The following is a 24,344-nucleotide window of genomic DNA, read 5'->3' on the forward strand; positions in this document are numbered from 1 at the left end:
TAATTAAACAATTTGTCAGATTTTTGGGGCTAAAATAATAAACAAACACCAAAGAACCATACAACAAGGGCATTCAAATAAAACAATAAATAAAAAAACACAAATCTCACATCTCAGATCTCCGACAACACCGCTGACTATAAACCAGACTGCACCATTTTCAGTGTGTGTTTCTATATCTTGCATGTGTCGTCAAATTGTTTCTTAGTTTGTTAGTGTTTTTCTATGCATTTGTTTTAATATTTGGGGTGACGCGGTGGCGCAGTGGTGTCGCCCTGATAGCAAGAAGGTCGCTGGTTTGAGCCTCGGCTGGGTCAGTTGGCATTTCTGTGTGGAGTTTGCATGTTCTCCCTGTGTTCCTGTGGGTTTCCTCTGGGTGCTCCAGTTTCCCCCACAAGTTCAAAGACATGCGCTATAGGTGAATTGGGTAAGCTAAATTGTCCATAGTGTATGTGTGTGAATGAGAGTGTATGGGTGTTTCCCAGTGATGATGGGTTGCAGCAGGAAGGGCATCTGCTGTGTAAAACATATGCTGGATAAGTTAAATTATGTTTTGTATGTTTGTCTTGTATGCTGAAGTAACAAATATGGCCACAGATTAAGCAAGCTCCTTGAAAGGTTGGTTTAGCTAATTACATATTGTATGAAGCGAAAATAGCCTGGCCAAAACGCCAAATTTTACTCTATTGTAAGCCCCAGATTTAGGTAAGAAATGTTTAAGCTCAAATAGAATTATTAGAGTTTAAGAAAAAAACATTATTTTGGGTGTCGTGTGGTGGCAAAACTCCACTTCCCATGATGCATTGCGCGGAGGTGAAGCGGATGTTTATATTCGGCGTGAACAGTGAGGAATGTGCGAGCAATGACAGCAGCAGTGAGAGATGGATCGAGAGCGCAGGACACACTCAGCACAACACTCCAACACACCATTGCATCACCTGTAAGTTGTCGGTGTTTGTAAGTTCGTCAGTGCGGTGTGGCATGACAGCCTGCGTTAATATTCAGCCGATTCTTAACCCAGCCTGATGAACTCTATAGCTCATCGCTAACAGTTCCTCTTTTCAGATTACATTTGAAACGTTTCGATCAAAAAACAAACGCCAGATATGCCTCAAAACTAACTATATGTTGATGACAGGGCTAGTAGTAATCCACAACAGCTTTCAGGCTAACAATAAAGCAACAGTTCGATCCAAAAAAATTAACATTACTCTCCTTTATTTGAGAAAGCCTGAATAAATGTGTGTAAATGATTTTTGAAATTCTGATCTGAATTCTAAATTACGTTAAACTAAATATTTTAGTGTGGGCTATTTCTTTAACTAGCTATGCTTGGTCACTGTTCATATTGACTGGCTACAATTTTATTTTGACGTAAAGTCATTAACGTTAATTGCATAGTGTAATTTGACCGTTTTGGCTTAAAACAACTGAATGTACAGTTATTGGAAGTGAAGGAGCGCTTGTCAAAATGTAATGCTTAACAAGAACAAAGAAATGACAAGTCGTTATTCTTATGAATCTTTCTCAGCAGGAAGAAGTTGCTGTTAGACTGAATGGTTCATGGCAGAAATTAGATACAGTTTATGAAAAGTAATTTACACTTTATGGCATGCTGTTTGCCTGTTCGTGGATTAAACGAATATACAGTGCATCCGGAAAGTATTCATAGCGCTTGACTTTTTCCACATTATTTTTTATGTTAAAGCCTTATTCCAAAATGGATTAAATTCATTTATTTCCTCAAAATTCTACACACAATACCCCATAATGACAGTGTGATTTTTTTATTTTTTTTTTTAAATTGTTGCAAATTTATTAAAAATAAAAAACCTGAAAAATCACATGTACAGAAGTATTCACAGCCTTTGTCGTGAAGCTCTAAATTGAGCTCAGGTACATTCAGTTTCCTCTGATCATTCTTGAGATGTTTCAGCAGCTTAATTGGAGTTCAACTGTGGTAAATTCAGTTGATTGGACATAATTTGAAAAGGCATACGTCTGTCTATATAAGGTCCCAGGGTTGACAGTGCATGCCAAAGCACAAACCAAGCGTGAAGACAAAGGAATTGTCTGTAGACCTACGAGACAGGATTGTCTCGAGGCACAAGACTGGGGAAGGTTACTGAAAAATTTCTGCTGCTCTGAAAGTTCCAATAAACACAGTGGCTTCCATCATCTGTAAGTGGAAGATGTTTGGAACCACCAGGACTCTTCCTAGAGCTGGCCGGCCATCTAAGCTGAGTGATCGGGGAGAAGGGCCCTATTGGTCACTCTGTGGTCACTCTGTCTGAGCTCCAGCGTTCTTCTGCGGAGAGAGGAGAACCTTACAGAAAGACAACCATCTGTGCAGCAATCCACCAATCAGGCCTGTATGGGAGAGTGGCCAGACGGAAGCGGAAATGGAATCTTCCAACAGGACAATGATCCAAAGCACACTGCCAAATATCAATAGAGTGGCTTCACAACAACTCGGTGAATGTCCTTGAGTGGCCCAGTCAGAGCCCAGATCTAAATCCTATTAAACATCTCTGGAAAGATCTGAAAATGGCTGTACACCGTCACTTCCCATCCAACCTGATAGAGCTTGAGAGGTACTGCAAAGAGGAATGGCCAAAAATTCCCAAAGACAGGTGTGCCAAGCTTGTGGCATCATATTCAAAAAGACCAGAGGCTGTAATTGCTGCCAAAGGTGCATCAACAAAGTATTGAGCAAAGGCTGTAAATCCTTATGTACATGTGATTTTTTTAGGTTTTTTATTTGTCATAAATTTGCAACAATTTCAACAAATATTTTTTCACATTGTCATTATGGGGTATTGTGTGTAGAATTTTGAGGAAATAAATGAATTTAATCCATTTTTTAATAAGACTGTAACATAAAAAAGTGGAAAAAGTGAAGTGCTATGAATACTTTCGGATGCACTGTATTATATATATGTATTTATGTGTATGCTTGTGTGTAAAAAATTAAGCTTTATCTAATTCAGTAAATGAATAATTTATTTTTAGTTCACAATAATAATCCTGCTGTGGATATTCTTTGCACAAACAGGTGTGAAATAATGAATCCGTTAACCCATAAGTAGGGCCAGACAGAACCTGTGGACATTTTTCGCTTTTTCTGCAGAAAATGTTGTAAAGAATCTGCAGATTTATGCGGAATGATTTTAGGAGTATCGTAACTAAAAACTTAACATATGAAATAAAAAATAAAACATTTTAAACGTTTATTTAATGTTTACAATCCAAATCCAATTAAATCCACATATTTGGTAAACAAAGCAAGTCACTCAAATAATACATCTACTAAAAGCTAGAAAATATGACTTTACAAACTTTATTGTAAACAAATCATACGAACATTTTAATATTACTATTATTATATCACAATAATAGTAGTAAAATTCATTTTAAAACTGAATAATTATAAATTTACATACATTTACACAAGTAAATACATAGACTCAATGAAGGGATAAAAATCTGAGGTTTCTGTGTGCACAGATTCCGTGTGAGCCTTCCCATAATCTTTATTTTCTCATTCAAACATATAAGATGGTGCAAGTCTATAATTTAGATGTGTTATACTTATTTTGTTTAAACTATTGCTGATTTGGCCTCATTTGTGAAACACAAGTGCAACAACCCAGCGTATTTTTCATTAATACACTACATTAAAATCCTTTGGTATTTTTTTTATGTTTTTTTTTTAAGAAAATTGTTCTGTTCATTAAGGCGGCATTTATTAAATGTAAAAAAAAAGAAAGTTAAATTGTTAAATTTGTATTAAAATTTAAAATAACTGCTTTCTTATTGTATGTAGTTTCAAATGAAATGATTACTCCAGTCATTATTGCTTTTAATACTATTACCATTAATAATAATAATAATAATAATGATAATTAATATTAGAGTCATTTCTGAAGGATCATGGGACTCTGAAGACTGGAGTAATGAAGCTGAAAATGTATCTTTAAACTCACTAGAATAAATGATTAAATTAAATGATAAACTACTTTTGAACAGTTATTTTATAGCGCAATAACATTTCACAATTGTACAATGTTTACTGTATTTTTGATTAAATAAATGCAGCCTTGGTGAGCAGGAGAAGCTTATTTTAAAACATTTAAAAATCCTATTGACCCCAAAATTTTGACCAGTAGTGTTCAAGAGTGTTCATACATGATTTGTGTTTCCTGATTGAGGCTCATACTGATCTCCTTTGTAGTGTTCTCACAATCTTGTGTGATGTTTGTGTGCGTGTTTGTTTCTCTATAACCCACAGGTCATGCATGCGGCTTGGCCTATAGCCTGTGCTGTATAGAGCCTGTCGTGCTACAGTGCAGGGAAGAGACGCAGGCTGTGCTTCCTGACTCAAACCCAGCCCTGCTGCTCCATGTTTCCTATGCTAACCCTTCTCAGCATGTTTTACTATATCTGTCTCCGGCGGCGCTCCAGGAGCGGGACGCGCAGCGAGGCGTTGGGTAGCCGACGGGCGGTGGAGCTGGGTCAACGTTCAGCGCTGCCCGTGACTGTGGAGGTTGAGCAGTATGGCAAGGAGGTCCTGGACTTCAGCTCTCACTACGGCAGTGAGAACAGCATGTCCTACACCATGTGGAACCTGGCAGGAGTGCCTAACGTGTACCCAAGCTCAGGAGACTTCACTCAAACCGCTGTGTTTCGCACTTATGGAAGCTGGTGGGAGCAGTGTATCAGCTCTACGCCTCGGTTCCGCCGCACGCCACCCAGTTTCCACAGCCAGGACTACCTGGAACTGGCCTTCGAGGAGCCTGTCTATCCCACAGCGGTGGAGGTGCTGGAGACCTACCATCCTGGAGCTATTGTCAAGATCATGGCATGCTCGCTCAACCCTTTCTCCCAGAACCCACCGACTGATGTGAGGTACAGTGTTGGATGTGAGATGAAGAGCTGTTCTTGTAATCGAAAGGTTGTTGGTTCTAATCCCCCTTATGGATATAGTAAAGCTATGTTTTACCCAAAACTGAAAATTCTGTCATCATTATTTCCAGCAACCTTCATCTGTTCCAAACCTGTTTGACTTTCTTTCTTCTGTTGAACACTAAAGAAGATATTTTGAAGAAAGTAACCATTGACTTCCATAGTGAGAGGTGGGGAGAGCAACAGTTTTTTTCAATCACATTGTACCTTTACATTTTATTTTTACCACCTTGGTAGTTATGTTGCTTGTATTAGAAAGCAAATCGAAGATGACGATTATTAAACCCAGTAATTCCTTGATTTAACCGCATCTTCATGCATGCTTAATGTTCATGTGATCTGGAGACTCCCCTGCTAATCTTAAGAAGCTAATATGAAAGCATTAGCTGTTAAGGTATTTGTTTTTCCAACTATGGAAGTCAGTGGTTACAGGTTTTCAGCTTTCTTCAAAATATCTTCTTCAGTGTTCAACCCAAAAGAAGAATCTCAGAAAGGATTGGAACCACTTGAGGGTGAGTAAATAGTGAGTAAATTTTCATATTTGCATATTTTCATATTTCATATTTGCCTCAAGCCGCCGTTCCACTGCACACGACAAGCGACAGACCGGAAGTCATTCATTTCCAATGTTGTCCAGGAGCTGGATAGAGTTCCGATCATCTGCGTATGTGGAAAATTCGGATCCGATTTGAGTTGTGGATATGTTGAATATTTGAGACTAGACTTTATGCGACCGGTCGACCGGATGTGATTTATTTCATTGTTGTCCAAGCAGGTACGTGCACGTGAGATGAGAAATAGTAATTTTTTTCTTATTTTTTTGAATCAGAAAAAAAGTCTACATTAAAAAACATTTCTATTCATAAATGAGTACCGGTAATAAAAAATATTCTTTTATGTTGTCTCCATATTCCCTCCAAAATTTTTTGTGGTCTATGAATTTCTAGTATTTATTCATTCAACCGTGGTGAACGCACAGAGAATAAAGGCTCTTGTTTTTGCACTCCTTTATTTCGGACACTGCTAGAATCGGCTTCTCTTATGGTGCACGACTAAACTGAAAATTCTGTGCAACTGCCACAGTCGTGTCCAAATGTCATGTGCAGTGGAAAGGTGGCTTCACACTTAAGCTTATTAACACAGGTGCCTATTATTTGTGTGTAGTTTTTGTGTTTTGAAACTGTGAAACGGTTTGCCAGTTAAGGGTTCACACCTTGTGGACAAACAAAGTTCACATGGTTCCAAAAATGAAACCATTATATAATGATGATATTTGAGTTATGCGTAGACTTATAAAACGAGTCGCTGGGATTTAGTTTCATGTTGCTGCTGGGCAGTGGTCTCTAAAATGATCATATGATAAAGCTGCATTTGACAAAATTGTCTATTTACAGTTTTTCTCAGTTGCTTTGGTACATTTTACATAACACTATTTACATTTGCACAACAGTTAATGAATTCCTCAAAACAATTATTCATTTGTGCACATCATAGTAGCAGTTTCTCAGTCCTTCCAACAAATTGCAAATGATTTTGGACATGCATCAATTGCTTTCATACAACTCTCTACTGTTTTATAACATTTAACAGAATAACTCTATCTCAGATCTCAGTGTTTGAGTGTAGCTCATGATGTTGTATGTTTTACAGGTGGGAGGTTCTGTGGTCCGGCAAACCCAACAAGGCTTTGACCCCTCAAGCTCGCCAGTTCTCCCCCAACATCAAGCAGATCAGCTTCACCACCAACCTGCTGCGCCTGGAGGTCAACAGCTCTCTGCTGGACTACTACACTGAGCTGGATGCAGTGATCCTGCGAGGAGTTCGAGAGAGACCCATCCTGGCCCTCTATAAGATCCCGGTCATTGACATCAATGATCTGAGTGACAGTGAAGAGGAGATCAGCGAAGCAGGAGGCTTGTGCTGCCGCTCGACTGCAGAGAACAGGCAGAGTCTGGCCAACGGACACTTTGACAGACTCCCTTATGAGGTAAGCAATGGAAACTCATGCTATTTACTCATTAGATGAACAGTTTTGGTATATTTGTTTTTCATACCATCAGCATGTTTAATAAATGGCATGTTGGCCAGGTAACAAAGATCATGTTCAAGGATTGTGGATAACAGCACAAGCTGGACCACAGAGTGTTGAAATCTTCAGCGTGTCAGACAGATATAGAAGAATAATAGATGTAATTTGGTCTGTTTTCTCAAGCCAGGACTTGTGTGGTTTGCAGTGGGTCTTCTTCAGAATAATTAGAGACCATTTTACTGTAATTTAAAAATACCTTTCCAATTCGTAACCCCTAATTACCTGCACACAGCTCAGATCTCCAGCCCAAACCACTGTCACCCTCACAGTCACGTTAGAGCAAACACAAATGTGTTTCTGAAACATTATCTGGCCATTATCTGTTAACTGATACTTGGCTTTACACTCAAACTATTGTTCACTCACAACAGTGCAAGTATCAAAAACAATAACCTGTACCTCAATAAATGTCTTCAGAGTAGAGAGAGATGTTGGCAAAATAAAATAAAACACATGCATTACTATATACGTGTGTGTGTGTGTGTGTGTGTATATATATATATATATATATATATATATATATATATATATATATATATATATATACATACACACACACACACACACACACACACACACACATACACATACACATACACATACACACACACACATATATATGCATATATACATATGTACATACACACCGTTGAAGTCAGAATTATTAGCCCCCCTTTGAATTATTTTAAAAATATTTTCCAAATGATGTTTAACAGAGCATGTACATTTTCACAGTATGTCTGATAATATTTTTCTTCTTCTGGAGAAAGTCTTATTTGTAATGTTGGCTACAATAAAAGCAGTTTTTAATTTTTCAAAAAACATTTTAAGGTCAAAATTATTAGCCCCTTAAAGCTACATTTTTTCTGATAGTCTACAGAATAAACCATCCTTATACAATAACTTGCACAATTACCCTGACCTGCCTAGTTAACCTAATTAACCTAATTAAGCCTTTAAATGTCACTTTAAGCTGTATAGAAGTGTCTTGAAAAATATCTAGTCAAATATTATTTACTGTCATCATGGCAAAGATAAAATAAATCAGCTATAAGAAATGATTTATTAAAACTATTATGTTATATATATATATATATATATATATATATATATATATATATATATATATATATATATATATATATATATATATATATATATATATATATATAATCTTTGTAAAATAAAATCATAATTATAAATAAAATAAGATCCCATTAGCAAATTGCAAACCATAGCACAAATAAAACAGCACAAAAACATAGACATTAAATAATGTACTACTTCTGTTAAAGTAGATTTAATATTTAATGAAAAATAAAATTATATTAAAAAACATTATAGCCTACTGCAATGGATTCTTATTAAAGTTATTTATTTGAGAGCAGTGAGTGATGCTGTCTTTTTCTTTTGTTGATCCTGGAAGCAGATCTTTCAGTCCATAGTATTGTAGTGATATTAATGTACTGTAAACTTAGTAACTAAATCATTTTGACTAAGGTATGTCTTTAAAAACTGAAAGAGTACTGCTGATGATACTAAATAACTTTGCCATCTGAAGATACAAACAAAGAACACTGATCACACACACACTTACCAAATGTGTAGAGACAGGACAATCAACACAAACTGAAACCGCGTCTTTTTTTAAAAGAAGACGAGCGGCAAATTCGGATTTCAACATTTCCAGATGCGAAAAGCTCTCGGGTAAAAAATGTTCCCTACAAACATATTTTTGTTGCGTGTTAGCAGACCACTGTAATCCACAAATGTGGGCCCACATGCAATCGGTGCTCGATCACGGGAAGATGGAAACAAAACCTTCATTGCAGCACATTTATAAACGCAACATTAACGACCCATGTCTCTGAACAATTCTTCTTCTTCCACTTGTTTTAATTATGGTTGGCAACACAATGTGGCATCTCGCTGCCATCTGAACACTGTAATGGGTAAAAACAGTAAGCTATATCATGCATAATAATGAAGTTGCACCTCATTCACAATTGAGTGCGCTGATTGCTTCAAACCAAGTCTTTCTCTTGAATTATTGCTGAAACCTCAAAGACGTCACTTTGTACCGGCCAGTACAGACATCCACTCTCCACACTGGAATTTACACAATGATCTCATGGCTGTGACGCAGCTTCAAAATTTATTTTCACACTGGAAGAATGAATTTGCTCAAAACAATGCAAGAACAACTCATTTTCACTTTTTAGGGAAATATATGTGTCCTAATAGTGTTTTTAGCAACGTGGGACATATATATGACTGTCAACATCTCAAAACATGTGTTTTGCTCTTTCGTGACCCTTTAATGACATAGACAGCAGTGGGAACCCTAGGCTATCATTTGAAGACTTGATGCACAGATCTAATATGCTGACACGCATTCAACTGTTTCCTTTAAATAACTACATTTACCTGAATATTTTCCTCAGCTTATTAGCCCCTATAACCTTTTTTAAATATAAAATTCTTCTCTTAATTTTTTCTCATTCCTGCATGATTTTTATCACAGTTGCACTTAACTTCTTAGGCCCAATCCCAATTTTATTTTTGTACCCCTACCCCTTCCCCTTGGCCCTTGAAACAGTGTGAAGGGGAAGGGCTTCAAAATTTACCCCTAAGAAATGGGACGCCACAACTGCACCTGCACACGACATCATATGTCATCGCAAGCTCTTGCTTCATATGAGATCCATGATCGTGACTGCTGTAGTTATTCCAGTTGCGTTTATTTTTTGGTATTCATCTTCAGGAATTCACTGAAGGCATATATCATGTTATCGTAACAATATAATGTGGCAACAAGCTCATGACTGTACTGTGTATTTACATCGTGGCCATATTCATCTATGTAAACACATGAAAACAACATTAGCATTATAGCAGACACTGTAAAAGGTCATTCCCAGCCACTAGATCTCTCTGACAGGGTATTCCAGTGTCACTGAGTGACAGAATGTTGTGAGACCGCTATACAGGAGTTATGATTATGGATTATAAATAGTGAAATTTAGCACTTTTTATTTGAGCGTTTTTTTAATTATTTTTTTAAGCATGATGGTAAAACACAAACGCTTTAATGAAAATTTTCTTACCCCTCGATTTCGAGTGTGGTCCTGAAAAATCTCTGTTTCGAGGGGTATCTAGCCCTTTCCCTTAGCCCTACGCCTTCAAGCTAAAGAGAATTGGGACACCTCTACCCCTTCACGTGAAAGTGCCAAACGAGGGGTAGAGGGTAAGGGAAAGGGCTAAGGGGTAGAATTGGGACTGGGCCTTAAAGGTCACATTTAAAGGAAGTAATGTTTTTTTTTTTTTTTTTTTTTTAAGATATCTATAAGCTAGTGCGCACCAAAACAGTAAAAAAAATGTGCATGTAGAAGATATAAAACTGTAATAAGCATGTAAAGCTTGTAGTTTGTCACTTCCGCCTAAATGGATCAATGGTTTATTTATGTCATCTCATCCTTCATTTCCTCATCAAATCATGATTAGTTAAATGCTCTAGTATCTAACATGCCCCGCCCCCTTCAGGGCGCTTTACTTTTGATTCGCTTAAGCTCATCCACTTTCATTGGCAGAGCTGTGATTAATAACAAAACACTATTGGCTGTTTTTATTAAGGGGAGGAGCTACACTGTCAAACCCTCTCTTAATGTTTCAGTTGAGATTACATCAAGCATCGAATAAAAAATGAACATTTCAAAGCATTTCGTGGGACCTTTAACCTGCAGTGTTATGAATTCTTCAACAACAGCCACCTAATATATTCGCCACAATATTTATTGTCACACCACCCAGCACTAAAGACTGATCTTCATACCTCTGTCTTTACAAGTGACTGTTTTAATCCAAAACAACACTATTTAGCATGCTGTGCTCCGAGGGTCACTGTTTGTGTTTGTTTGTTTGTTTGTTTGATTGACTGTAGCTCATCCAGCTGATCGTGAGTCATCTGCCAGTCCCAGACCTGTGTCGACTGGCTCAAAGCTGCAAGCTCTTTCACAAGCACTGCTGTGACCCGCTGCAGTACATCCAGCTGAGCCTGCAGCCGTACTGGGCCCGGCTCACAGATGCCTCCTTGTGCCACTTGCAGAGCCGCTGTACCCTTCTGCAGAGACTCAACCTGTCCTGGACGGGCAACCGCGGAGCTGTGACGCCCGCCGGCTTCTGCAGGTGACCAGCACACCCTCTCATGCACATATATACATTTTTAGTTCATTACTGTACATGACTAGTGTTTTGGGGGGATTTTTCTCATTTACAATTAAGACTGACTGCTTGTGCTTCTATTTGAGTTCATTTCTGAAGAAGGAAACACTTTTTACTCAGAGTTTTGTTTAAAGTCTGCATGAAGTGGAAGTTACTGAGACTTTGGTTTCAGTATGTTGATATAATTCCAACTGAAATTTAATATTTAGTAGGGGGCGGGCTTTCTTTTTGCACATCTTTCACTTGTGGCAAACTAATGCCTCATTCACACTAGCAGCAACTTTGTAGCTGCCTGTCGCTCTGGGTGGCAACTTGCTGCAAAGACAGGTCTATGTAGGTCTAGAGCATGGAGAATACAACCGGTCTCTGAGCGAGGATCACGTGAGCTCTACTGGTGCTCCTATTGGCTGTTGCTCAAGAAAGTCGCTCTTTATTTGCAACGTTGTCACGGCACTTGACACGCCTACCTGGTAGCCAACGATTGCTGACGCTCGCCTAGACGGAGGTTGCCGGAAGTTGCTTGTCGCTTTGCTGCTGCGAGTCGCTCATAGTGGGAATGAGGCTTAACAGTAAGAAGGGCATGTTATTGTGACTGAAGCCATCAAACTGACATCATGAGAGAAGGATCGTTACTCAAAACGCAGAAGCAAGTGTTCAGACTTTGATTTAATAAAATTTTCTGCACGTTATATATGGTAAATGGACAGTCAAACATGCATGCGTAACATGCAAGAACAAGTTATGTGTGTTTTTGCACCGAACTCTTCCGACTTGTTATACAGATAGGGATAATTTACTTACGAAATAATAATACTTGAGTAAAATGTATTTTTTTATTTATTTCCGTAAACTATTAATGACATTTCTTTCAAATTTAATTTTTTTTTTTAAAGAATTTTCCTTTTATACATACATTCATTCATTCATTTTCTTTTTGGCTCAGTCCCTTTATTATTGAGGGGTCGCCACAGCGGAATTAATTTTAGCATATGTTTTACGCAGTGGATGCCCTTCCAGCCACTGGGAAACACCCATACACACTCTTTCTCACACACATACACTACAGCCAATTTAGATTATTCAATTCACCTATACCGTATGTCTTTGGACTGTGGGGAAACCCGGAGCACCCAAGAAAACCCATGCCAACACGGGGAGAACACAGAATTTCTCCACACAGAAATGCCAACTGACCCAGCTGGGGCTTGAACCAGCAACCTTCTTGCTGTGAGGCGATCGTGCTACCCTCTGCACCACTGTGATGCCCATTTTATACAATACAATTTTTTTTTTTTTTACTTCAGATGAAATAAAAAATCAATATATATCTGTATATGTGCCTTATTTGAATATTGGTAGTATATGCACAATATGCACATTTTCAGTTAATATTTAAAAATATTATAAAAGTGCCAAACATAACATTTATGTTATTTAAAAATTAATTAATTAATTAATTTTACTATACGGTATATTTGCTATTTAATTATACATTTTTGTATGTCTGATTTTTTTAATTAAATGATTTTTATTGTATTTAATGTTTATTAAATTTTATTTAACTTTGCATTAGAAGATGTGTGATGCATGAAGAAATAACTTCTCTCACGTTCTAATTCTTTACTGTTTAATTCTGAAGTGTAATTTAAAGCTGTACTTTTTACGTAAGCAAATTTTAGCTCAGATGCTTGTCATCTAAAATCTTCACTCAGTCACTGTACTTTAACTTTATTTTATATTATTTTTAGAACTTTTTACACCCCAGCACATACAATTTGAAGTCAAAATTATCTGCATTTTTTTTTCTTGTTTAAATATTTACCCAAATGATGTTTTCCATAATGTTTTGTCTTCTGGAGAAATTCTTGAAAGTGTTTTATTTATGCTAGAATAAAGCGTTTTCATTTTTTTAAACCATTTTTAAGGTCAATATTATTAGCCCCTCTAGAAATATTTTATTTAGATTGTCTACAGATAAACCATTGTTATATATTTGCCATTGTTATATAGACTTGCCTGATTAACCTAGCAAGTCCTTTAAATTGCATTTTAAGTGGAATACTAGTATCCTGAACATTATTTGAACAATACCTTAAACAATAACCGTCATCATGGCAAAGATAAAATAAATCAGTTATTAGAAATGAGTTATTAAAACTATTTTTTTTAAAATGCGTTAAAATCTTCTCTCCGTTAAACAGAAATTGGGGAAAACATAAAAGAATTCAAATATAACAGGAGGGCTAAAAATTCTGACCCCAACTGTATATCAACTTATTTTGATCTACCAAAAGTGAGGTAATTGTGTTTTTTTTCTGCAGCTTTATGAAGGCCTGTGGGGCTAGTCTGGTGTGTTTGGAGGTGTCGTGCTGTCATTTCCTGACCGAAGCGTGTTTAGAAGTGATCACCCAGACGTGTCCTTGCCTCCAGGAGCTTAATTTGGCTTCCTGTGACCGTCTGCAACCTCAGGCCTTCAATCACATCGCCAAACTCACTCATCTGCGCAGGCTCGTGCTCTACCGCACCAAAGTTGAGGTGAGAAGTGAGGAAATGCTCATCACTGATTTTTCTGGGGTCCATGAAATATTTGCTAAAATGTTTTTTTTTTTTTTTTTTTTTTTTTTTTTTAAATTACATCTATGTAGACAAAAAAAATGCACAAAAATGACAAAAACACACAACCAAAATGCTAAAACTTTAAAATAAATTTAAAATGAGAATTCTGAAACTAGGTAAAAGTATCTGGAATGCACTCAATTGTGGGTTCTTGATCTAAAGGAAACCATCTAATCAAGGTGCGAATTACAGGGAGGCTTAGGGTGGGGGCGGGTGTTGACCTCACTAATTGAGGTTTGATCCCCCTTAAAGGATGTCAAAACAAGATGTATGGGGGGGTCACTTTGAATTTGAGAAAATGTTTACTCAGATCTGTATTTTAAATAATAATGTTAATAATTAAAATAACAGCTATTCAATTGACTACCCCTATAACAGTTCATACCATTGTGAATGCATAATCACGCCAATCAGTCCATGTGAGGAAAAAGTTATTCAACAGTCTAAAACCGGCAGATTTAGAGCACCGTAAAAGTTCACATGACTGATTTCTCATATAATTGGTGTTTGTTTCGACATAAAGCCTAAAAGTAAAGTCAAATTAGATGCATAGTATAGTTTGACCTAAAGCAGTGGTCTCAAACTCAATTCCTGGAGGGCAGCAGCTCTGCATAGTTTAGCTCCAACCAGCTCCAACTCACACCTGCTTAATAGTCTCTAGTAGGCTTAAACACCTTGATTAATTGGATCAGCTGTGTTTGATTAGAGTCGGAGCAAAACTGTGCAGAGCTGCGGCCCTTCAGGAATTAAGTTTGACCTAAGATCTAAAGTAAGCCGAAAATAGCTGATCAGGTCAGGATACACTAAATAGCCTATCCCACAAAACACTGAAAACTTAAATATATTTTATTAATAAGTTAGATGTCATTTAAATAAAAACCTTTAATTTGATTCACTGAAGCATGTATTACACAAACTAACATTACTGAAAAAGTTGACCCCCCTGAACAGCAATGTATTAATCGTACACTGCATCTAATGTAATTTTTTCCCCAAGTTCAGGTTTTTAAAAATTAAATACAAAAGAAACTAATTCTAAAAGTTTTTGCTAAGTTTTTTTTTAAACATAATGTTGTAAAAATATGTTATTAATCTTACTAAAGTTTTAAATATATTAAGCACATCCCTATTTTTTTTACTCTAAAGTGTCAATAACTTTTAATACAAAATAAATGTGTATTAAATTAATCTTATATAATTAAAAATACTGTAATGCAGGAAATAAAATAAAAAATATACTTGAGAATAGTAATTAAATATTGGATATGATGTAAATGTTCAAAAAATATAAAACAAACAAAAAAGACACCAACGCTCTGACTTATGTATACTGGATGTTTTCTTTGGTGTATGCTAGGTTTCCTGAATCACAGTTTTGACTTTTGAAGCTAAATTTTGAGTGGTTTTACATGCTGATCCTGAAGTTTTATGATTTCATTCTGAACTTAAACCTCTAAATATTTGTATTATATTGGTATATAAAGTATTTTTTTATTATAGTTACATCCTAGTTTGTAAAACATATTTCTCCATGAAATATTATTTAGAGTTTTGTTTAATGTTTGAACACTACTCCAGTGTTATTTCATATTCATTGAGATACACCTATAATTTATTCATTAGTATTAGGTTTTATTGAATTTTTTAAATTAAAATATATTATTTTTAAAGTTTAATTTGAATGTTTTAAGCATTCATTTTTATTTTTAGACACTTTTAAATCTCTCCATATAGTTTTTATAGATTCTTCTCTAAAATCCAGACTATGTGATGCTTGATAAATGTAGTTTAGTTTTTTTTCACATTTATGTCTTTCTTCACAGTTTAGGCAACGTTTTTGTGTTAATAAGCAATGTTGGGTGTAATTAGTTACAAAGTACCAAATTACAATTTAACAGTTCTGTATAAATCAGTTCAGAGAAGCAGAGTTTGAAACATTTAGAGTTTTGGTTAACATTTCTTAAAGGTCCCATTAAATTAAAATAAAGTTTTTTAGATGTTAGTATCAGTAATGTTAGTTTTTAGGATATCTATATCTATAAGCTAGTGTGCTCCACAACAGTGACAAAATTTGTGTTTAGAAGATATAAAACAGATTTTTTTTGACACCTCACACAGGGTGCTGCAGGTTTCACCAAGTTAAATTTTAAGACTTTTAAAGACATTTTTAAGGCCATTATGAATTACATTTTAGACATGTATACGGGTATATATATATATATGCTAAAGATTGTTTTTCGAATATCTCAGTTAGAAAAGATTTTTACCCGCCCTATCAAAAATTATTGAAATTTATTACATTTAATAATACAATAATAATAATAATTTAGTTTGAATTTTTTTATAATTTTCAAATATGTCCATTCACAACCCCTCTAACCCTTACCAAGAATTGTTGGTGATTGTATGGGTGTTAATGGCCAGATTGGGTAGCTAAACATGAACAAAGGATAAAACAGGAACAATGGAAATTAGGACCTGTTAAAAAGATTTAAGACCTACAACACAACATTTAGTGGATTTAAGAGTTTTAAGGCCTAAAATTTAGCTTTTGAGATTTAAGACTTTTTAAGACCCCGTGGATACCCTGTCATACTTCTTTTTCTCATCAAATTGAGACCAATCACATGCTCTCTAGTATCTGACATTTCCCACCCCCTTCAAGACGCTTCGCATTTGATGCACTTGAGCTGAACCACTAAAAGCAAAACGCTATTGGCCGTTTTATAAAAAAGGGAGGAGCTACACTGTCTTACCCTCTCTTCGTGTTTCATTTGAGAATGTCAAACATCGAATAAAACTGCACATTTCAAAGCCCTTCACGGGACCTCTAAGTGTTCATTTTTAAAAATAAATGTAAACGGCCATCAAATTTGAAGAATTAAAAGATTTATTTGTATTCAATATGCTTTGGGATTTGTAAGAATTTTTTGTATTGAGTCAAGTAATTACATTTCATTAGTAAATGAGTTACTTTTCAGACAGAGTAATTAGAAAAGATTTTTATACAATTTTAATGATGTAATTAGTAATTATTACTTTTTTTTAAATAACCTATTAACACTGGTAATATTGAATGTTTAACCATCAAAGACAAAATCACCAGTTACAGATCCATCAGGTTTTTTGTTCCCACAAAAGTTGTGTGCTTCGTACATCGCCTGCCTTTGTTTATTGTTTACACGGCATCATTAAAAAAGCAAGCTATTTTGGGAATTAAAGAAGAAAACATGCTTGTGTGCCAGCAGGTTTTTTAAAATCCATTATATTTACCTGTTTTTGTAAATGATAATACAACAGTAAGTCTGCTGTTCACCAATGCTGTGTATCAGTACGTGTCAGTAATCTGTGTCTCGTCCCGTCCCTTCGTGTGTGGTTAACAGTGAATAAGCATTGGCACTGTACGAGCGCCTCTTCCAGCAGGTGTAATGTTTCTGTAGTGATGGAGACAGCACATAAACATACACACAAACACACCTCAGTCATCATCACTGTAAACAACAATGGAAATATGCACAGAACACTTGTCCACTAATTCACACAAAGCCATCCGTCTTCATCTGTTTCATTTCAACACAATAATGAAAACAATGACTGCCTTCTTTTACTGATGGCCTCATGGCTCTGGCGTTTTACGTCAAAACTACCTTTTTTCATCTCTGAAACGTATCGGTGTCAGTTGTGTTGCCAGAATGTGAGTTCATATAATAGTTTAATTTTGACACGTCTATTTGTAGTTAAACACGTTGTCGTCTTTGATTTGCAGTTATCAAATGTGTGTTCCTTTATGTGGCATCTCAATTGGATGTCAATAATTAACAAAGTGTCAGAAAAGTAGCTAATTGATATGAATTCTTACAGTTCAGTCATATGGAAATGATTTTTAAAAGGAGGAATGTCTCCAAACGCCACCCCTAACCATACCACTCATTGAGGATGAGCAGATTGTACTGAAATATACAAATGAGGTCAGACAAACGAATACAAAACAGCCACTAAATCAAAAAGTAATCATGTATTGTGTTGGAATTGGAGGTTATGGTATTCTCTCGTTAGCATTTGTGTTAATCATTGCTATTTTCTTCAATTTTTTTTTTTTTTTTTTTCTGTCCACATGCAGCAATCAGCCATATTGAGCATTCTTACATTCTGCCCAGAGCTCAGACACCTCAACCTGGGGAGCTGTGTTATGGTGAGTCTACTGGATGGATGAACTGATGCCTGGATGGTTTACATGGCTGATTCACAGTTCACACAATAAGTCTGAGAATAAACTCTCCCCTGTACCTACTTGAATGTGCCAGCCAGTTATGCTATTTTGCTTTGAATTCTGGCATATGTTATCAAATCATAAATGCATTGTGTCTAGTGAATTAAAAGTTTTGCAGGAAAATGGCGTACACTAACACCGCAACAAAAATTAATATATGTTATTAGATATATTAGAGAGGCACACAGGGTGCATTACAATATTAAAATTGTTAGGGAAAAATATTAAATACAATTTTAAAGTAGGAAAAATGTATATAAAATTTAGTTTCAATTTTGTAGTTTATTTTATTTATTTATTTTTGCAATACAGTATATCAGATAAATATAAATGAATTCTCTTTCTATTTCTAAAGATGTTGGGCGACTAAGATATTGTTTATACTGCTCTTAAGGCCCAAGGTGCTTTTTTACGTGCCTTTTTTTTATTTCTCTTTGCTATTTGGGCTTATTGGAACCTCATTAGAATAAAAATCTAACTATCATCTTTTAATATGATGTACTTTTAGAGAAAAATGATGTCCATATAATGTGGACTAGTGGTCCGAATTTACATTAAACACTTTTTCCTGAATGTTGTTTAGTGTATATTTAACGTAGAAATTTTTTTAAAAACTTGCTTTGACTATCAGAGAGTAAAAACTAATTTTTTTCTCATGTTAAATAGTATTTGGGACATTTCATATGCTGCAGAACAGTTGCAGGATGACACTGTATGTCTGTAACAAAATAAAAAACATTCAAAGTATTTTAAATAGCCACTTAAGAGCTAAAATTTGCTGTCCACATATATGTGGACACTCAAGCCCTAGGAGGTTAAAGGCACCAACAAATATTACCTATATTCACTGAGAAATTTATAAAAAAATATTCAAAATTTACCTGTGCATACTGTCTGTACTAAATAATATGCATGATTAAGATAAGTGTATTTCTAATCATAACAATAATACACTGAAAAGTTTAATAAACTCAGATATTATATTAAAAGGATATACCCTTATTTTAAAAAGAAAATTCAAAAGACGATCCAAAAGGCTGACAATTTACTTACTATTAGCATTTAAAGGGTTCAAAGAAAATTGCAGGCAAAACTAAATGAATACCTGTGGCTCTAGAATCAGGGGTGTCCAAACTCAGTCCTGGAGGGCCGATGCCCTGCATAGTTTAGCTCCAACTTCCTTCAACACACCTCCTGGAAGATTCTAGTATACCTAGAAAGAGCTTGAGTAGCTGGTTCAGGTGTGTTTAACTGGGGTTGTAACTAAAATATGCAGGACACCGGCCCTCCAGGACCGAGTTTGGACACCCCTGCTCTAGATGATGCCCTGATGTTTCTAAAACTATAAAATTGATCTGTTGCTGAAACATCTTTTACATTATTAGTTTTAATCCACAGCTTCTGCAAATATTCTGAGTATATCTGGAGCACAAATATCTTGTCGCATATCATTTGCCACATATTATGCACAAACTGATGATTTAACTTCAAAATGCTTCATGTATTAATGTTGTTTTGACTGTAAATGTTTTTGGACTCTCAAAGTTCCAGTAGCCAGTCTTTATATTTGTTTAAAATATGCCGATTGATATTCACATTAGATGCAGAAGATTGTCAGCTTGTATTATTTTATGAAACTTCAGTGTTTGATTGTGGTGGTTTGTTGACAGATTGAAGACTATGATGTGGTTGTGAGTATGCTGAGTGCCCGCTGTCGATCTCTGCGTTCTCTGGACCTGTGGCGCTGCAGGAATTTGAGTGAGCGTGGTCTGGCCGAGCTGGTTTCAGGCTGCCGGCTGCTGGAGGAGCTGGATCTGGGCTGGTGCTCCACACTTCAGAGCAGCTCCGGCTGTTTCCAGCACTTGGCCCGCAGTTTACCCCGTCTGCGCAAACTCTTCCTCACCGCAAACCGCACTGTCTGTGACACAGACCTGGAGGAGCTGGCCGCCAACTGCAACGCTCTGCAGCACCTCGATATACTGGGTGAGCTGCTGTTTTTTTCCCAATTAAATCAAAATGGACAATTCTAATATATACAGTTGAAGTCAAAAAATTCCCAAAATGATGTTAAACAAAGCAAGGGATTTTTCACAGTATTTCCTATAATATTTTTTCTTCTGGAAAAAGTCTTATTTGTTTTATTTCGCTTGAATAAAAGCAGTTTTTAATTTTTTACAACCCCTTTTAGGTCAGTATTTGCCCCCTTAAGCAATATTTTTTTCAATTGTCTACAGAACAAACCACTGTTATACAATGACTTGCCTAATTAACTTGCCTAGTTGAGCCTTTAAATGTCTTTTTAAGCCAAATACTAGTATCTTCTTAAAAATAATAAAATATTATGTAAAATAAAATTATTAAAAATTAAAATGTTATTTACTGTCATCATGACAAAGATAAAAAGAAATCAGTTATTAGAAATGAGTTATTAAAACTATTATGTTTAGAAATGTGTATTTAAAATAAATTTCTTCTTTCCATTAAACAGAAATTGGGGGGACAATATACAGAAGTGCTAATAATTCTGACTTCAACTCTACATATTTTGTCATTTTATATATGTGATCCTGAACCACAAAACCAGACTAAAGTTGCAGGGGTATATTTGAGGTAAAGGCCAACATTACATTGTATAAGTCAAAATTATCTATTTAAATTTTGTGCCAGAATTAATTAGATATATCATAAAGATATAAGAAATTAATGTTATTATTAGCATTTTAGTACTTATCTGCAGTGCTTATAATTATTTATTTATTGTTATTATTATTGTTTTTTTGTTTTGCAATTTAGAATTTTACATTCAAACAAAAAAAGCTATCTGTTTGGACGGTAACTTTCTGGAATAAACTGTAAAAAAATTTGGAGCGAGTAAAATTTTGTGTTTTTAAAGTTCTAAAATACTAAAATAAAAGCTGTAATGTTATTATACACTCACTGGCCACTTTATTAGGTAAACCTGTCCAACTGCTCGTTAAAGCAAATTTCTAATCAGCCAATCACATGGCAGCAACTCAATGCATTTAGACATGTAGAAATGGTCAATCCGACCTGCTGCAGTTCAAACCGAGCATCAGAATGGGGAAGAAAGGTGATTTAAGTGACTGTAAACGTGTCATGGTTGTTGGTGCCAGACGGGCTGGTCTGAGGATTTCAGAAACTGCTGATCTACTGGGATTGTCACGCACAACCATCTCTAGGGTTTAGAGAATGGCCAGAAAAAGAGAAAATATCCAGTGTGCAGCAGTTCTGTGGGCGCAAATGCCTTGTTAATGCCAGAGGAGAATGGCCAGACTGGTTTGAGCTGATAGAAAGGCAACAGTAACTCAAAAAACCACTAGTTACAACCGAGGTATGCAGAAGAGCATCTCTGAACACGTCGTACAGGCGGATGGGTTACAGCAGCAGAAGACCACACCGGGTGCCACTCTTGTCATCTAAGAACGGGAAACTGAGGCTACAATTCCACAGGCTCACCAAAGTTGGACAATAGAAGATTGGAAGTACGTTGCCTGGTCTGATGAGTTATGATTGCTGCAACATTCGGATGGTAGGGTCAGAATTTGGCATCAACAACATGAAAGCATGGATCCATCCTGCCTTGTATCAACAGTTCAGGCTGGTGGTGGTGGTGTAATGGTGTGGGGGATACTTTCTTAGCACACTTTGGGCTTATTAGTACCAATTGAGCATCGTATCAACGCCTCAGCCTACCTGAGTATTGTTGCTGACCATGTCCATCACTTTATGATCACAGTATACCCATCTTCTGATGGCTACTTCCAGCAGGATAACGTGCTATGTCATAAAGAGCGAATCATCTTAGACAGATTTCTTGAACATGACAATGAGTTCACTGTACTCAAAGGGCCTCCACAGTCACCAGAGCTTAATCCAATAGAGCACCTTTGGGATGTGGTGGAATGGGAGATTCGCATCATGAATGTGCAGCTGACAAATCTGCAGCAACTGCGTTATGCCATAATTTCAATATGGAGCAAAATCTCTGAGGAATATTTCCAGTACCTTGTTGAATCTATGCCATGAAGGATTAGGGCAGTTCTGAAGGCAAAAGGGGGTCCAACCCGGTACTAGTAAGGTGTACCTAATAAAGTGGCCGGTGAGTGTATAATATTTCAAATGTTTGTTCTTTTTTGGTGATGGCAAAGCTGAATTTTCAGCAACCATGTATTACTCTAGTTACTCCGTAAATACACTGAATTGGTGTTCATGAAAAATGTATTATTATTTGAAAACATTGTTTATAAAGAATAAAAAAATGATATTTGTTTTGATATCAAATTAGTTTTGTTACATTGCTAATGTCACTAATTTAATGTTTTCTTGTGTGCTAACAGTTGTCATTTTAACTGTTGTTGATGGAATGTTTTTGTGTAAAAACTCTTCAGCTCTTCTGTCTTGTGTTTGTAGGCACGCGGATGGTTAATTCAGCCTCTCTGAGGAAGTTACTGCAGTGTTGTCCTCGTCTGAAGCTTCTAGATGTGTCCTTCTGCTCACAGATCGACTCACGCTTCGTCCAGGAGCTCAGTGGCCTTTTCCCGAATGTGTCCATCAAGAAAAGCTTCACTCAGTAAAACTCAAAAAAAAAAAAAAAGTGTGTCTGAACAGGATGGGTTTAAGACCCCGGGAAGAAGCCTTGCGCTTTCTGGTGCTGTGAACTCGCTGCCTTCAACTGCAGGAGCTGTGAACTGCCCTTCCAAGACGTCACGGATGTTCCACTCACTCACTCTCACTATGTATTGAATCTCACAATTTCATCAGACCTCAGTTTTTGATCTTAATCTCAGGGTTTTATTTTTGTCTTCAGAGCGAGAGAGAGAGACGTTTGTAGTATGCTGTACTACAACCCAGTGGTTTTGTTTTAAACCTAGCGTATCAGTTTCAGTGTTTTATTTGCATTGTTAAATGTTGTCAGATCGATGTCGTGAAATAGTAACATGGTGTACTATGATTATTTATTGATCCATTATAAATTCAGGGCCACACTGACTTGAATCACGGGCACAGAAATCTTTTGTGGCAATACCTAGTTTGGGTTGAGACTTCTTATGCACTTGTACACAATAGGGCAAAACCAAAACATAAGCTTTTCTCTATTGCAAAACTTGACGTTTACTTTTGCGCATGCTATAACTGGTAGATGACATATCCTTGTGCCTTAGGTTTCAAGAGAGAAGTACTTTGTGTGTGTGTGCTGGTTGTCTATATTGTCTATGCTAAAATTGTGATTTGCCAAAATCACCCTAAACCAAAGGGTTTTTTCTTTCTTTTAATTTTGAAAAACACACTAATAGCATTGTACTGTATTTTCTGTAAAGGTGTACAGTTATTCAAATCAAAACAAGGATTATTGTTTTCTTTGGTAAAAGTTTTTTAAGTGCCACATTTTTAGAATAATGTTTGGATCTGACTTACCTGTACTTTACTCTAGCGTACTGAGCACACCATGTAAACACTGAAGTTACCTAACATTATTTTATTTATGTTAAATTGTACAGTGATTTTCTTGTCATTTTGGATATTGTATTAATTCATGCTGTTCGAGAGCAGGAGAGTTTTAGCATCATTTCAGATCTGAGAGTGACAGTCATGAGGTCTTGGTTCAATAAAGTGAGGCTTAATATTTTGGTGTTTTAAATTTTTTTTTTTTAAACAGCCATGTTTTCTCTAATTGTTTGATCTAATAATGTTAAAATTCATTTATTCATTAATTTTCCTTCGGCTTAGTCCCTTTATTCATCAGGGGTTGCCACAGTGGAATGAACCGCCAACTTATCTAGCATAAGGACAGCAGATGTGTAATCCAGTACTGGAAAACACACACACACACACACACACACACACAACGGCCACTTTAGTTTATTCACTTCACTTATATCTTTGGACTGTGGGGGAAACCAAAGCACCCGGACGAAACCCACGCCAACACGGGGAGAACATGCAAACTCCACACATAAATTGGACCTGGGACTTGAACAAGCGACCTTCTCGCCTAGTTTTAAAATGTTACAAATAATGTTTGGTTTTATAAATGTTTATATATATTCCAAGTTTAATTCTGATTGTGGAGTACAACTGAAATAGTTGCTAAATATATTAGCACATATTTTTCTCTCCTAAAGCAATTACGTATAAGGTAAAACGGAATTTTAGAACAAATTG

General features: G+C 36.1%; 1 protein-coding gene across 2 annotated transcripts; it reads left to right on the forward strand.

The window, feature by feature from the left end:
• The first annotated feature begins 838 nt into the window (after positions 1 to 838).
• fbxl4 (F-box and leucine-rich repeat protein 4) lies at positions 839 to 23,805 on the forward strand. Of its 2 annotated transcripts, none has more exons than XM_056476054.1 (8): positions 839 to 940; positions 4,465 to 4,908; positions 6,616 to 6,952; positions 10,995 to 11,239; positions 13,597 to 13,810; positions 18,012 to 18,083; positions 19,832 to 20,144; positions 22,593 to 23,805. In XM_056476054.1, exons 1-8 carry the CDS (start codon positions 882 to 884, stop codon positions 22,754 to 22,756), a joined length of 1,848 nt encoding a protein of 615 aa, XP_056332029.1. In that variant the 5' UTR covers positions 839 to 881; the 3' UTR covers positions 22,757 to 23,805. The 2 variants fall into 2 exon arrangements, with proteins under 2 accessions (XP_056332029.1, XP_056332028.1); XM_056476053.1 differs by having other exon boundaries at positions 852 to 940; positions 4,292 to 4,908.
• Positions 23,806 to 24,344: the final 539 nt, after the last annotated feature.

Source organism: Danio aesculapii, chromosome 16 (assembly GCF_903798145.1).
Source record: "Danio aesculapii chromosome 16, fDanAes4.1, whole genome shotgun sequence".
In the NCBI taxonomy this organism is placed as follows: domain Eukaryota; kingdom Metazoa; phylum Chordata; class Actinopteri; order Cypriniformes; family Danionidae; genus Danio; species Danio aesculapii.

Coding starts and splice junctions, on each gene's coding strand:
- fbxl4 (XM_056476053.1), top strand. CDS start 4,403: ATGTTTCCTATGCTAACCCTTCTCAGCATGTTTTACTATATCTGTCTC. Junction 11,240..13,596: donor ACGCCCGCCGGCTTCTGCAG/GTGACCAGCACA, acceptor TTTTTTCTGCAG/CTTTATGAAGGCCTGTGGGG. Junction 13,811..18,011: donor TCTACCGCACCAAAGTTGAG/GTGAGAAGTGAG, acceptor GTCCACATGCAG/CAATCAGCCATATTGAGCAT.